At 46.5% G+C, this 16,410-nt stretch overlaps 1 protein-coding gene and 1 long non-coding RNA gene across 8 annotated transcripts in view; both read right to left on the reverse strand.

The window, feature by feature from the left end:
* Nucleotides 1–1,262: 1,262 nt before the first annotated feature.
* On the reverse strand, nucleotides 1,263–11,753 carry LOC308572412 (uncharacterized protein). Of its 3 annotated transcripts, none has more exons than XM_081168428.1 (2): nucleotides 10,015–11,753; nucleotides 1,263–7,315 (listed from the first exon to the last, which is right to left on the reverse strand). In XM_081168428.1, exon 2 carries the CDS (start codon nucleotides 7,271–7,273, stop codon nucleotides 6,149–6,151), a length of 1,125 nt encoding a protein of 374 aa, XP_081024554.1. In that variant the 5' UTR covers nucleotides 7,274–7,315; nucleotides 10,015–11,753; the 3' UTR covers nucleotides 1,263–6,148. The 3 variants fall into 3 exon arrangements, with proteins under 3 accessions (XP_081024554.1, XP_081024555.1, XP_081024556.1); XM_081168429.1 differs by lacking the exon at nucleotides 10,015–11,753 and adding an exon at nucleotides 9,830–9,939; XM_081168430.1 differs by lacking the exon at nucleotides 10,015–11,753 and adding an exon at nucleotides 7,800–9,807.
* Nucleotides 11,754–11,894: 141 nt separating this feature from the next.
* LOC308572430 overlaps nucleotides 11,895–16,410 on the reverse strand; it is a 33,430-nt gene continuing 28,914 nt past the window's right edge. For all 5 annotated transcript variants that reach the window (XR_014001754.1, XR_014001755.1, XR_014001756.1 and 2 more), the window contains 2 exons: nucleotides 13,548–13,617; nucleotides 11,895–12,392 (listed from right to left, as the gene is read on the reverse strand). This is a non-coding gene — a long non-coding RNA (uncharacterized lncRNA). The remainder of the gene's footprint in view (nucleotides 12,393–13,547; nucleotides 13,618–16,410) is intronic.

The raw sequence follows: 16,410 nt of genomic DNA on the forward strand, positions 1-16,410 counted from the left end.
TTTTTTTAATTGTATGTTGCCTGTGAATTGGTTTTATTCACACTGCTGGACACTATCCTGGGATTTTTTGATTTAGCTACAAATGTTTTAAGTAAATGAATATTGTGGGGCATGACTGGCTCTAAAGTAAATGTCTGCGTACTTTCTAAACAAACTTGTCAGGCGGTAAGCCCCATTGGATTCAATATGACCGACTTCTGAGAACACGTGGTTAGGATGGTGTTGCAAATTACTAAGAGCACTTCACGGAAAACAACAGCAAAAGGACCTGTGGCACCTTAAGAGCTTTTGCCACAACAGTTGACGCAAAATAACATTTCAACAGGCACACAATGAACCAGTGTGATACATCCTGCCTGCTTAATACAGGTATATCAAGAATGTAATCTTCAGTTACTTCTTTTTTTAAAAAAAAATCTAATGCCCTCAATGACCAATCAGCATTCAAGCAAGTGAATTGGAGAGTCAAATTCTTCACCCAACAGACTTTTCATTCTGCAACATCAACTCCACTTCAGTTTGATGAGTACTGCCAAGTGTGGGCTGCAAATGTGCACAGAGCAGGACCAAGGAGGAGAAGACCATTTCCCCATCCTCAGAAAAGCAGACTTAATCACACAGAACAGCAAATTTCAGTCTACTTTACTCTCCTCACCTTAAGAGGTGCCACTGTGTGCTAGAATGGAAGGGCTCACAATGCTAAACATTTTGAAGTTTTGGCCCTTAAAGTTGTTAAATAGATTTCCATTGGAGACTCCACAAAGGTTTGGTAAGTTCCAGGAACTTACACTTCACATTTATGTATGATATAGATATAGCCCACCTTATCAGTTAGCCTCAAGCTGGGTAATCACTGTCACTGTATCCTCAGAACTGTTCCCTGAATTGTGACCATTATCTCAGGTTAGGAGAGATGCCCAATTTTCTGCTCAAAAATACTGGCACTACTGATAGCACTTTGAGCATGTAGAAACTGTAAGGAGGTACTTTTTAAAAAATGTGTTGATGTTTGTGAGGGGAAGCATCCCTTCTCTGAAAGATAACTATCTAAAAAGTAGCAGGGAGATAAAACACTGAAGAAAAATTATAGTTATATAGCCTACTGTTATGTAATTTTGGCCCAGTGAAATTCCAACTGCTTGTAAACCATCTGCAGGCATGGCATCTAGCAAGGAGCCCTGACCCCGCTATTTTTAGATTAAATATGTGTATTACCAACACTCAGTCTTCCATATCCAGAAACACAGGAAACCTGAGGGGAATTTTATTTAGTCTGTTTATTTAAGGGTTGTTGTTTTTTTATCCCACCGTTCAGTCCCCAAACTGGGCCCTCAAGGCAGATTACATAATTTCTTAAATAAAAATACAATTATAAATACAATAAATGTATATTAAAGGGACAGACCAGAACCTTTAGGTTTTAAATAGCTCTAATTTGAATGGTTCTCTTTGGATTTTGTTGTGCGTGTGGCTGGAGGAAGCGGGGGGGGGAAAGAGAGTACTAAAGGTACAGATAACCTCACCTCCAGCTCTTAAGACTCTTGTCTCTTTAAGGTGTGGTTGACACATGCCTATTTATCATCTGAGGACTGGAGCATCAACTCTGCATGTGTGAATCAGTGAGCCAAACAACCACAGGCAGAACTTCCATATCACTTCTCCTCAAACACAGTGCCATTAAATAACAGATAGTCGGTCTGGGTGTTTTTGAGCAAATCTCCTCCCAAGCAGCCCCGCCAGCCTGCCATTTTGAGTGACAATATTGTGTGGATAAAGGTCCTCGTGGTGTCAGTTCCATCATCACAGGGAACACGACAGGGCCATTTGTCTGTCTTTAAATGTGGCATTAGCTTCCCAAAACAACCCCCCCCCCAAATAATCCAAACCAGCAGCCACCATGTGGCGTGGACTGGACAGTGGTTTAACAGATGTCTTGGGCTACCTCCCATAGGGGAGGAAAAACCCAGCTGGCATAAACAATACTGGCATGGCGTATTACACTGAGAGAATCCCAAACCCCAGCTTCCATAATTTTGTTTCTCTTTTTTAAGAGCTTCATATCCCCGTGGCTAAAAAGGAAAACAGTGATGCGATAGTGTGTTTCCATTTAATCCTTCTGCAGCCTTCATGACAGCCAAGGCCTTGAGGCCCTTCTTAACAAAGATTCTGCTTGTAACAACCCAACTGTGCGCTCAAGGTGGTCTCCATGGCAACAAAGATAACTTGGAGGCCTGGGCATACAAGACAGCCCTGGAGGTAGTTCAAGGCAAAAGCTTGGCTCCAGTCCTCCAGCTCACATGCAGTTTGCGGAGGGAGAGAGAGAGAGAGAGGGAGAGCCTTTGATGGGAAGATAGGCAATCTTGTTGGATGGGCAGCAAGGCCTCCACGAAACAGGGCGCCATATTTTACAATGCTAGTCAGGTTTCAGACCTGGAACACACTGTCTTCATCTCTGGTGGCACTAGGGGGAGGAAATTAGCCGGGGGAAAGGGCTTTAAGTGGGTAGGTTCTCTCACATGTTTCAGAGGGCAAAATGGAAAACAAAGTTTGCTTGCTTATCCACCAGCTGCAATTTTGAGTGGCCTTCCAGTGCCAGCAACATCAGTGGAAGGGAGGACGAGATGATTATTATTTTCAGAGCGGGTGTTTACACATTCTTCCCCTGCCTCTTGTAGTGTTGTCTATGGAGAATAGAAATGACCTTGATAACAGTACAGCTAGCATGAGCAAGATTTTAAATATTGGCTTCCCTTTTTAAAGCTTAAAAAGGCGTGACTAATAGAGTAGGGATGGGAGACTGTGTGTGTGTGCGCGCGCCACATTGCTAGTTTTAATTTGCCATTCTGCTGAAAACAGGCACTCACACACATACATGCACCCTCTTGTCCACTCATTTCATAGAATTGTAGAGTTGGAAGGGACCACAAGGGCCATCTAGTCCAACCCCCTGCAATGCAAGAATCTTTTGCCCAACACGGAGCTCAAACCCATGACCCTGAGATTATCTACTGACTGAGTTATCCCAGCTTCTGTCCTCCCTCTCTCTGACACACACATACACATGGCACACTTGTAATGAAGTCTTCTCTGCTCCCTGTTAGGCTTTTGATACAGGAAATTAGGCTTCAAGAGAAATTCTGGAGGTGCAAGCAGTGGTATCTACAAAAATGAATTTTTGAGTGCTCTCATATCTCCTTATGCAGATTGTTCAACCCATGTCACCTCTTATCATCTGCAGTTTAGAAAGGTGGGGGTCCACATCATTTTCAGTAGCATGGAGTGACTACAACCAACCCTGCTTTCTCCAACTGCCACAAGGATGTTCATAAAGTTCTCATATAGCATCAGCTTGGACAGACACCTTGTCAGACACACCACTTGAAACTGAATCAGTAAGGGAATTGCTCTATGTCATTAACAGTGAGCAGTGGCTCACTTTGCAGACTGGACCTCCACTCTTGTTTTCTCTCTGAGCTGTTGTAAACCACTGGTAGGAGTGTTTTGCAGTGCCATGAAGAAAACCACTTGATAGTGGCAGATCCATATGGGGAGCCACTGTGCATTCATAAGTTGTGACTGAGCAGCCAACAATTTCTCAAGCTGCTTCTACACTGCTTGTTACTTGTGTAATAAGAACTTTGTTTAGGAAAGGAATTGCAAGGAAGCAGCCATAAATGAAATGGGAGACTCAACCCGCAGTTATGGTTGTGAGGAAGGAAGGAAGGGAATGTTAGCTATTTTCATACTGATGTAACACAGAGTACAAGGATGTGACCTTGTAAGCAGGTCATTGAATGCTTGTGCAATCACGCACCTGGGCAAATCTCAGTTCAGATCAAGTGCAACAGCATAAAGACAGGAGAAAACATCCAACCCTCATGTACATCACATGCCAAATATATGTAAAATAATTATAAAACTTGGGGTCACGGTAATATTACAGTGTGGTCTCAGTTCTGCAGACATTGCCCCTTTTGGGATTCTAACCATTTCCTGTATCAAAAGCCTACACTTTTTAAACAGAAATAATGGAGAATCACCATGCTGATTTCTCTCCATCTGCAGCATGCTCTCTCACACACTTCCTCCCATGTGTTCTGCCCTGTAAGAGATGCCTTGTGTTTGGTATGGGAAGTTGCCTTCAAAATGTAAGACAGACATTGCCAAAGCTCAAATTCCCCCTTTGCTTCCCTCCAAATATATCCTGATTGGGACACTGTCCAACACAAGGCAATTTGCTACCAGAGGTGAAGGACAAGATGGCGCCTCCTCTCATTCAATGCGCAGAAACTAAGAGGACTGGCAACTAACGGGACATCAGCCTCCACCATGCTTGAGGTCAGCAGACTAGTTTAGAAGGTGCAGAGCAGGTTGTATGCCACACACAGATGTGACCTCCAACACTTCGATGCCACTCCATCTCCCCATAATCTGCTACTCCACTCTGCCTAATGGTAGGGCTAGCTCTGTTTGGGACCATTTAAAACAGCCAGTGGTGACTGTCACACACTGGAACTGGTACAGCAGAAAGCAGAGAGCCCAAAAGTAGATGGAGCCAGAGCCAACGAGATACAGAGCCAAATAATTCTAGTTTAGTCCCTATTCCTTTCCCCTGGTGAGTTCTACAAGGGGCAACACAGAGACTAAGGAGGAGGAAGCTGCTACAGGCACAGCCACCCCAGGCTGCTTGTATGAAAGAAGGCAGGCGGCTGGCAGCTGGCTGGAAGCAGACTAAGGTTGGTGGGGCATTGCCCTATTTGCCCTAATGGGGGCCTCCACTGAAAGCAGCCATGTTCTTTCCCAAAGAGAACACTGTGAGTTTATGTAAACTTGCTGCCTCCCACTTCTTTTAATTTGCTAGGGGGGGAATTGTAGATGAGAAGCCCAAAAGTTTATGGATTGAATAGTCTACAAGTACAGTAGTGGGAAATGTAAGTTCTGTGAAGGGGCTTGAGATTCCTCACAGCATTTTCAGCACTTTTCACAAAACATTGATGTTTCAAGACTTGATCCAGAGAAAGCACGAGTTATCCTTTGTGGTGCAGTGGTGGCACCGGCACATCTGCCCTGCTCATTCTTTGTCAGGATCTTGCTTCATGTGGCACTCTAGACCAGATGATGGCCTAACACCTCAGCCCTAAACACATTTATTTAAAAGTAATTCTGGCTGATTTGAATGCAATTTACTTGTAAGTGTATGTGTTTAGGACTGAGGTATTAAGCGCACATCATCTCTGGATGTTGAGAGGGAAACAGGAGAGAAAGCTGCAGTGTGCAGAAGGGAGGGATTGGGGCTTGTTGTCCGTCCCCTTGTCCTTCCTTTCAGTCCTTCACTTCCAGACACATATTCAAATTGGATCTCTGCCTACACATTAGGATTTTGCCTCACACCTATTGAGAAGTGCACACACACATATACACAAAGACATAGAACTCCACATGTACCCAGATATTTCAATTCCCTCAAACTCTAGACTCAAGCACGCACATTATGGGCTGAGGGAGAGATCTCCAAACCTTAGGCCACACTTTTTGGAAAGGTGGGGGCAGGGGAAGAAAGGGGAAGGAGGAAAAGGGAGACAACTGCTCTTTTGCATATGTTAATTCATTGAAAAGTTTGCAAACTTGAAAATGCCCCACTGCATGGAGGAGCCAAGAAAGCAACTCAGAATGGGGCAAATAATCTTACAGAGGACCAACGTGTATCGGCATTTTGTTTGGTACAAACCGGGAGAGGAGCACACATCACCCAGTGCCCATTCCTCTGGGAAACCACAAGAAACAGCAAATTCCCCAGTTTCATTTGCTATACTCTGCTACAGAGTTTAACACATAACACTGTTTCTCCAATCCCTCAACAGCTCTGGATGTCATGATATAATTGTTGGAAGGAGGGGACAGTTATGTTTCCCTGTCCACCAGTAGCATTCTCCAGTCTTTGGTGATGCCCACCGATTGATACTTCAAAGGCCATAATATTCTAGAGCAGCTCTAGGAAACGGTCCTATCCTCAGTCTCATGCCCTCACTTGAGGGGGCAGGAAAAGTCTCAATGCAGTTACAGATGTTTAAGTCCTTTTAGACAGTTGCAGGGCAGAGTTCATGTCCCAGTCCCTGGTGCCCCCCCGCCCAACCTAGTTTTTGCATATTTATGAGGGCTGGATCCCAGGCTTGTCTTTGTCCTTGCTGTGTTCTGTCTCTGGTATCTGTGACATAGCTACTGGAGTGCTTCCTGCCCCGCCTTCTGCAGCTTCTCCCCAGTGGCTCCCATCCCCGACCCAGTCCTCCACCGATTCATTGGTCCAGCCACTCCCAAGTTCCTCCGGCCCCCAGTCACTGCTTCCCGCCACCACTTCCGATTCCCAGTCTCCTGCCGTCGTCCAGCTGCCGCCTCCCTCCTCGACGGAGCGCTGGTAGTAGGTCTCACGGGCGTGCTTGCGCTTGGCGTGTCGGCGGAGGGTGTTGCGCTCCGTGAAGCGCAACCGGCAGATCTGGCACTGGTACGGCTTCTCCCCGGTGTGGACTCGCTGGTGGCGCAGGAGCTCCCCAGATTCCCGGAAGCCCTTGCGGCAGACCGGGCAACTGAAGGGCCGTTCGCCGGTGTGGATGTGCTTGTGCCTCTGAAGGTGCGAGGAGCGCTTGAAAGCCTTGCCGCACTCGCGGCACACGTAGGGCTTGCTCTCCGAATGGGTGATGCTGTGGCGCTCCAGGTCCGACTGGTACAGGAACGTCCGTAGGCAAATGGGGCAGAAGTACAGCTGCCGGGGCGGCGGGGCTGATGCCAACAGCTCGGGCTCAGAGGATTGCATCTGCCCAGCCTGCTCGACCTCTTGGCGTGACACAGTGTGGGGGACCCCTTCAGCATCAATCAACACCATGGACCCTTCGTCTGCGGCGTCTCCCTCTCCTGGCGGATCCAGATGCTTGGAGACCGGAGGGGAGGCCTGTGCACTGGACCGCCCCCCTCTGTGCCTGGTCAGCGCCGAATGCAGTTTGGGCCCCCACAGGGCAATGCTGTAGATCTCGGGATGAGAGGGCCTGTCCTCTAAGGCCGTGTGGTTCTGGGGGCTGTCATTGCTGAGTGGGGTCTGCATATAGTGAGCCCAAGGAACTGGGGGGCAGGTTTCTATCACCTGGTTTTCAAGCCCGACGCTGCCATGGTTTTCCGCTCTTGGCCAACTACTCCCGCCTGGCACCAGCACCCGAGCCTTTGCCTGCAGCTCCGCTGGATGCCCATCACCCCTGTCGACATGCCACCTGTGAGATGGCTCCATTGGGCACCAGGAACAAGAGCGCGTTCAGCTACAGGGACATCGCTGCGGAGACGGGAGAACAGTGAGAACCACAGAGAAGCCCATCAGGAAGACCCCGCCACCCCAGCAATGCATTTGGTCTTCTGCAAAAGTATAAGCGCCACTACCATCTTTGCATTTCAGACCCCAAGAATACATCCAAGTATTCATTCCAAAAGACATGGGGCGATAGCCACCTGAGCCACCCTCAGCGTAGGCCCACTGATTTCTGTGGGTCTACTCAGAGTATGGCTTCGTTGGCTAGTACCCTAGGCGCCTTAAATTACAGAGGCAAAAAGCACTGGGGCACCTTAGAGATCAAGAGTGCAACATTTACGGAAGTGATTCCTTTTGAACTCAGCAGGGTTAACCCTCAAGTTACATAAACTATGAATGAGATTCCAATTCCCCAGCCTCCTCACCAGTTAATGCCTCCTCCAAAGTGGGCTGAAATCTAAAACATTTAAAAGAAACCCTAACTGTATATGTGCACTCTGTGCACACTTACCTGAATCTCTAACCGTATGTGCAGTTCTTTTAAAATATACACTGAATTGTGGGTGTGACTACGCACTCGAGCATGGATATAATGGTGTACAGTGTCTGCACATGTGCACAGTCTAAATTGGTCTTAAGACAGTCTTGCAGATAATATCTTCTCTTGTGGATGGGAATGCAAACATGCATATGTCTACAAGGTATCTGTGAGCAAAAACATATACACAAAGACATGCATTTTACATCTGTGAATAACTGTGTGTATAGTTATTCACTGTACATTAATGACATTTGCATGCGAGTGTACCCTAACTTGAACATGCACTGCATCAGCAAGAGGGTCTGCACTACTCATACTTAAGATCTGTTAACACCAATAATCTAATTTTAACCATCCTGCCATACCCAGAACCCAGGGCAGATCAAGCGTGCAGTTTTCCTCCAGCTTTCAATATGCACTCATGAGTGAAGTGGGAATTCTAAACTGAATTAGCCATTCCAAGGATGCAGATTGGGTAGCTATTCCAGATAACTGAGAAGAAACCAAGTTTGATCATGCATAGGAGGTGGGGGCTTTGACTCTGAGGCAAGGATAGAAAGAAGGAGATTGAAATTCTATGTGTGACCCTTGCCTTATATCCCTTATTGCAATGTGCATCACACTTTTGCAAGTAGAGCAGACTTGTTTACAGACGTTAAGGAGGAACGCTTAGGACATTAGAATATGTACCCTAAACATAGTTTGCACAAACTATGTAATTCCCAGGGCTCCTTGGGGGTTGCCATCTATCCCCAAGATACAGCAGATGTCAGCTGCAGAAACTCACTTGCTTATCTGCTGGGAATTACCTCTTGCCATTACTTAGATGTAGATCTGTATTACCAGGAGACAAACCTAGCAGGTATCTCTTGGCACAGCTATAATGCAAGACTCAGAGCTGAGTCTGTTCTGCTCTGGAACCCATTTCCAAACAGCCCTAGAAAACAGCCTAAGCAGAATATTAATACATTTTTAACTGGTATCTGCTGATAAAGAGCAGTCTCCCAGCCTCTCTGCAAATACTTTCTCCAGATGCTGCTCGTCCAGTTCTACAGAAATATGTTGAAATACAAAATAGAACCGACTAGAACGGCAATTACATTTTGCACAGATCTGAAGCTTGGCAATGTTTCAGTGGATTGCGTTTGAATTCTGACCAATTTCTAACCCTACTTTCAAAATTTAACTTTTGAGAAATACTTTTAAAAAACAACCCTGGTTGATTCATTTTAAAGCTATCATGCTATGCATCAAGTTGCCAAATCCAGCTCTTTTGCACTTTTCTAAACAAACAAACAAATGCTAAAGTCCAACAGCATCCACTACTGGAAATGTTAAGGGGGAAAAGAAAAGATGAATAGGGAGAGTATAAATTCACCATGTTGCTGTCAATTTGAATTAGGAAAAGAGATTCCCCCATCAGCAACATCCAATTCATTTCATTTCCACAATCCACCAATCCTACAGATTGTTAACACTGGATAAAAGGGAGTCATGCACAACCTTTCAGCTAAATTCCTGTGACCAAGTCCCTGTCACAGCCATAACATAAGAACCAGCTTCGTTGCTTAATCTGAACTGAGACTTTGGCAGCCTTGGGCCAATGAATCTTCCAGAATCTAGCGACAGATTCTAGAACGATCCTGAGTGCCCCCCTCTTTTGTGTTTTGTTTTTGGGCTGATTTTCCTCGAGTATAGGGAAGAGGGCACCTCTGGGCATGTGCTGAGTGCCCTTCCCTCACTCCCATCACGAGCCAGCCCGAAGGCATTTGGGATTATTTAAAAAATAATAATAATAAATAAACAGAAGGGGCTTCTAAGGGAGCTGGATTCCCCTTGGATAGGGAACGGTAAGAGGGGGAGGAATGCGTTACAAGAACCATTTGCGTTAAAATCATCTTCATCACAACAATCCCCGGCTCGACCCCGATCCCTTAAACGCAAACAAGTCTCGCTTAAAGGGAGCAGACCCGTTGCAATGCAAACCATCTCTCGCCCACCTCGCATATCGAGGGTCCTGCTCCCTCCCTTCCTCCTTGCGCCCCCAGCCTGCAGAGAAGCGCCCGGAGCTGCAAAGCTTTCCCCGCCCGCCCCATTTGTGATCTAGGCTGGGCAGGAAAGGGGAGCGGGGGGCGAGGGAGAGAGCTACCCACCCAAACCAGGAGGCATAGGCAGCGGCTATTACCTGTTTTGCATTGTGATCTGCGGCAACTGAAGGTTTCAATGGGCCGGCGGTGGGTGGGGAGATGAGCGTCCGGTGGGAAACCTCTCGCCGCCCGGCCGCTGCAGAACAAAAGAGCCGGGCTGGTCGGAGCCGGGCATCCGGGAGGCGCACGGACCCAGCAGATGGACCCGGCGGAGAAGGCGAGCGCGCTAGTCGGAAGCGCCTCCTGGGTCCCAGCGCCGACCCGCCAGTGCCTAGAACCTCCCGGGGAAGGTTGGAAAGACTCGGGAGAGCCCAAACCAGGGTTGCCTGCTCAGTGCAGGGGGGGTCTTGAGTCGTCGTCGTCATCCTGTTCCTTTAAGAGTTGCAGAGAACGGAGATTTCCCCCCCCCCTCGACGTGGCTTTTCCCACCACAGCGCTGCAGTGCTGGGAGAAACAGCGTCTGACAGAATGCTCCCTTCTATGCAACTCTTTTAAAGGGACAGGGGATGCGAGTGTGCCAATTCCAGTTCGACGCCTCTTTGGGAGGAGGATTCACGCATCGGAGGAGCTGTGGTCTTCTTCCATGACAGATAGCGCCACACTTAATCAGCTGGTCTTTCTGGTGCCAAAGGACTCTTTGTCGTGGAAATCCAAGACTTTCTGTTTCTCCTCGTCGCTTGGCCGCCTGCGCTGATGATGTTAAGGGCAGCCCTCCCCCCCTTTTTCCATGCTGGGAAAAGCTTCGCTTGGAACATTGTGTAGAGTTCTGGTCTCCACAACTCAGACAAGATCCTGTAGAGCTTGAAAAGTCCCCCCCCCCACACACACACACAAAATTGAGTGCTTTGAGCTTCTTAGTTTAGGAGGAAAGGGCATTTGGTGCGGAGAGCATGGTAGAAATATATAAATATATGCATCTTGCGAACCTGGACAGGATAAGTTTGTCTCCCGATCTCATAACAGTAGGTCCATGTGAAGCTGGATGTTGGAAGATTCGGGGCAAACCAAAGGCTAGCTCAGTCAGCAGAGCCTGAGGCTCTTAATCTCAGGGTTGTGGGTTCCAGCCCCGCATTGGGGAAGAGACTCCTGCATCACAGGAGATGACCCTCGCGGTCCCTTGCAACTCTAGGATTCTATTATACTTCTTGAACAAAGCATACCATAGTTAAACTTTGGCATTCACTCCCACAGGAGAACACCAAACTGGATGGCTTTAATGTTGAATGGTCACTTGAAAATGTGAAGGTTCATTATTGCTTCACAAGTTGTGTAGGTCTTTAAGGGCCAGGGCCAGGGCAAATAACGAGACCCAGTCTTACAGCTGTGAAACATAGCAGGTGCTGCTGAGTTGTGTTAATCAATCTGTGTCGGCAATTGGGTGTAGTATATAAGGAGCAGCGCCTAGCTCTCCCATTACCCTGGGGGATGGGTTGGTGGTTGGGTCTGGTTTGTTGTTGATGTATTTAGTGTATAAGGAGTTTTTGTTTTTGTTATTAAAACCTTGTTTAAGTTATTTTTGAGTCCCTTTTTAATGCATGGTCTCCCCAGCAAGCTCTCTGCAGTGCTACTAAACTGCAAAAAGCCAACATTTAAAAGTGAGTCGGACAAATCCATGGAGGAGCATGCAATTAGTGGCTAATGTTCTACAATCAGGCTCTGCTTCCCACAGGCATCTGGTTGGGCACTGTGATTACAGGATGCTGCGTTGCCATATACTCTTTTCCCAGGACAGGTCCTCTTTTTCATTATGAGAGTCGCCATAGAGATCCATAGTTAAAAGTAAAGGGTAAAGGGACCCCTGACCATTAGGTCCAGTCGTGACTGAGGGTTGCGGCAATCATCTCGCTTTATTCGCCAAGGGAGCTGGCATACAGCTTCCGGGTCATGTGGCCAGCATGACTAAGCTGCTTCTGTGCATGGAAACACCGTTTACCTTCCCGCCAGAGCGGTACCTACTTATCTACTTGCACTTTGACGTGCTTTCGAACTGCTAGGTGGGCAGGAGCAAGGACCAAGGAGCAAGGACCAAGCAACAGGAGCTCACCCCGTCACAGGGATTCGAACCGCCAACCTTCTGATCGGCAAGTCCTAGGCTCTGTGGTTTAACCCACAGCACCACCCGCGTCCCTCAAATAGTTAAAAGTAGATGTTGGCAAATATGTCCTCTTTTTTTCTCTTCAAAGTATGGCAACCCAAAGACCCTTTGGCTCAATCCATAAGCAGGGCTCTTTATGGTCTCTCGAAATATCAGTTGCCAGGGAGCAGAAATGGGGAGAGGGCTTTTGTGCTTTTGTTCTATAGGCATCTGGTTGGCTGCTGTGAGGAGGCTGTATTAAATGGCCATTTGGTCTGATCCAGCAGGGCTTCTTCTTCATTCTGTCTGTTGGGCAGTTGTTACAGGAACAAAGACATGCTTCTGTTAAAAAAGAAAGAAAAAAGTGGCACCTTAGCCTGCTGTTTGCTACAGAAAACATTTGGTGGGAGGAATTAAAATAGCTATTCAAATTATTCAGTACTGAAATATCAACACTTCCCAGTGGGGCAGCAGAATATGTTGCTGCAAAACAGCAGAGTCTTGTGGTACCTGGAAGACCAACACATTTATTGTGGCATAAGCTTTCATGGACTAGGACCAACTTCACCAGATGTATGACATGTAAGCCTCACTTAAACTTCACACACACACACACACACACACACACACACACACACAAGTGGGAGTGGGGAGAGAAAGAGTTATAAGCAGTGGGATTAAAGGGAATTAAACAATTCTACAATTCTATGACTTCACTCAGTGGACTCATGCAATGCTGAAACAAAGTGAGGAAGAAGACACAGCCTTACAGAACCTCACAAAACATGCATTGTGGGCCTCAGCAGAAGGTTCCTCCAGCACCAGCTTCTGGGAAACAGTCTTTCAGCAGGTAGGATGAGAACGACTGTAGCGAAGTTGCTTCAGCTCCCATCCTGAACAGCCAGGCTAGAGAAAGCTACTGTGGTTGTGATCCTGAAATCTGCAGAGAGGCTTAAGAAAACTGACTGGATCACACTTGTCTGCATGTTTTCTCCCAGTGCTGGTCATTCAGCAGGGTGATCAAGGTGTTTTTTTAGCATGGATTAAAATGGATCTAGATCAGGGCAGCAAACCCACAACCTACCTAAATATTTTATTTTAGTTCCCTCCCCACATTTTCAAAAATATATATTGCTGCCTGCTTCCTTGCTTTGATACTGTGACACCAAACATTTTTTCTGGTGCACCAAGCACCCCCATTTGTCTATTAATTTTAAAAACTTAATAATGTTTCTTCCACCTTACTGCTTCACTGAGATGCCAAACATTTTCTGAGACCCCCTAATTTGTCCATTTAAAAAAATGCTTTTAATTTATTTTTATATGTCTATTTTAAAACTGACTACTCCTGCATTCCCCTTGATACAATTGTTACCAGTATGTGAAAATGTTTTTGTGGTCGCCAAGTCCCCCTATGTGCCCTCTTAAAAAAAGAAAATATTATGATCTAGATAATCAGCCAAATCGAAAAATGTCTGGAGTAGTGCAGCTGCTTACCCCTTCAGCACTTTCTCTCCCCTTGAGGCTTGTGCTGTGATCCTCAACACTCTGTTGCCCTTTTTGCTGCCTGTTACAAAAGGGAAAGAGGAAAAATAGGGGTGGGAATGTTAAGTCACCTGCAAACACCTGCCACTTGCCGCCTCCTCCTCCTCTCTCTTCTCTTGTGGTAGCAGTACAGCAGAGTCATGGACTCATGCTGTGGGTGGGTGTTGTGTGCGCAAAACACACACATCCCATTCCAGACATTTTATTCCAATAAAAATACCATATTGGACAAGCAGTGTTTCCAGGCCTTTCCCCCAAGATGCCTAGTGCAACCTAGCTCATTAGTGCAAATGGGGCACAGCTCCACCAACCCGATTCTGTCCTCAAGCAGCCCCCACCTGCCTGCCCACCTGCAGACGCTCCAAGTGCCCCTATTTTCCAGGGGCATTCCTAATTTTGAGAAGCCATCCCAGTTTCTAATTTGATTCTGAAATGTCCTGCTTTTCCTCAGGATGTCCCTATTTTTATTGGAGAAATGTTGGATGATGTGGAGTTATCTGACTCCCAAGCTATCTGAAGGCAATCCAGTATAGGGAAGTTTTGTAATGTTTAATGTTTTGTTATGTTTTTATACAGTATATGTTGGAAGCTGCCCAGAGTGCTGGGGCAACCCAATAAGATGTGTGGGGTATAAATAGTCAAATTATCATTATGGAATGGGACGTCCCTATTTTCATCAGAGAAATGTTGGAGGGCATGTACTTGCTTAAAATCCAGGCCAGGTTGCAGCAACTTCCTGACAGCTTCCTCCACATCCTTAGTCTCAGTGTCCTTCCCTTCTTTCCCCCCATGCTGCTTCATAGGATGCAAACTTCTTGGGGTCAGGGACAGGTCATTTTCTTCTCTATTATGTGTCGGCACACAGATAATAAAATTGGAAAGGGCCTCAAAGGTCTCTAGTCAACCCCCCTGCCGATGCAGGAAACCCAGCACTTCAGTGCTGCTAACACCGCAGATTGACTTCACCCTCGGAGGCACACTCCATTGTCTGTTGAGACAGCCAGATGCCAACCTGTATTACAGTGCCTGCACCAGAGTCAACCCATTTTTTACAACACTCAGGTGGGAACATAAAGACATGGCTCAGTGGTAAGGCAACTGCTTTACAAGTACTTGTAGAAGGTCCCAAGTTCAATCCCTGGCTTCTCCAGCTAGAGATGAAAGAAAGACCCTCTGTTTAAGAAGGAGGGCAAAGGGCCCTATCTTACACATCCTGCCTGGGCCAGTAGCCCAGCTGGTTCGCCTCCAGTCTTATGTCCAGCCTATTTCCACCGATGAAGCAAGACTGCAGCACTATTGGTTTCTGTTCTTCGACTTGCAAGCTGAGAAATGAAACTTTCACTTCTGCAGAAAAAAAATGCAGAAGTTTCCTTTAACACTAGAAAGATGAGAAACTAAGTTCTGTGAGGGTCTTGGGCTTGTCCCATTTAATTTGCATAGCCCACATCCATAGTCCTCAAAAAACACCAATCCTGATGCCCCCCCCCCAAATTTGGGATTACCTGATATCATGGGTGTAGCAAGGCCTTTTGTTGGGGGGGGGAAAGCAGGTCTCTTGTTGTGGGGACAGAATCTCAGTTACCTATGTATTTTTATTTATTTTTATTCATTGGGGGGGACAGCTGCCCCCCCCCCGCCTATGCCCATGCCTGATATGATGATAATCTGATATTTTGGGGGAACATCAGGCTCCTAAACACTCCACTCGGGGTATGTGAACCAATTGTCATTTTCTGCTTTTCTCTTTTCCATGCCTGCACACTCCTCAAAGCTTTCATTTCTGTTTTGGCTGTGCTTCTAAATATTTCTGATGTGCTCGGGAAGGGAGGAATATCCCTCACTTTTTATCTCTCCTGATTTGCTCAAAACCAGGGAACTGCGAATTCACAATTGTCAAACTGTGTGCTTTTGCATACTTCTTGGTGGGGAGGCGTCGTTAAAAACAAAACAAAACACCAAGTTGCAGGCACAGCAATCTGCACCTGTCCATACTTAATAGCCATAACAGAACCAACAGATTAGAAGGCAGAGACTAAAGGAAATATCAAAGTTGCTTCTCATATGATAGCCGTCTTGAACTACCGGTACCTTAAGGGCTGTCACGTGGAGCAAGCTTGTTTTCTCCTGCTCTGGAGGGCAGAACTCGAACCAATGGCTTCAAGTTACAAGAAAGGAGATTTCAGCTAAACACCAGAAAGAACCTTCTGACAGTAAGAGCTGTTCAACAGTGGAACAGTCTCCCTCGAGAGGTTGTGGACTCTCCTTCCTTGGAGATTTTTAAGCAGAAGTTGGGTGGCCCTCTGTCATGGATGCTTTAGCTGAGATTCCTGCATTGCCAGGGGTTGGACTCAATGACCCTTGGGGTTTGTTAAGAGTGCTGGGAATTGTAGTTCATAAGGTGTAACTGGATATGGGATAATTGATTGGTTCTAAATTGGGAGAGGAGTACAACAAAGCTGTATATTGTCTCCCTGCTTATTTAACTTATATGCAGAATTCACCATGCAAAAGGCTGGACTGGATAAACCCCAAACCGGAATTAAGATTGCCAGAAGAAATACGAACAACCTCAGGTGTGCAGATGACACAACCTTGGCAGAAAGTGAGGAGGAATTAAAGAACCTTTTAATGAGGGTGAAAGAAGAGAGCGCAAAATATGGTCTGAAGCTCAACATCAAAAAAACAAAGATCATGGCCACTGGTCATCACCTCCTGGCAAATAGAAGGGAAAGAAATGGAGGCAGTGAGAGATTTTACTTTCTTGGGCTCCATGATCACGGCAGATGGTGACAGCAGCCACGAAATTAAAAGACGC

The sequence above is a fragment of the Podarcis bocagei genome (genome assembly GCF_964188305.1).
Source record: "Podarcis bocagei genome assembly, chromosome: 13".
Lineage (NCBI taxonomy): Eukaryota > Metazoa > Chordata > Lepidosauria > Squamata > Lacertidae > Podarcis > Podarcis bocagei.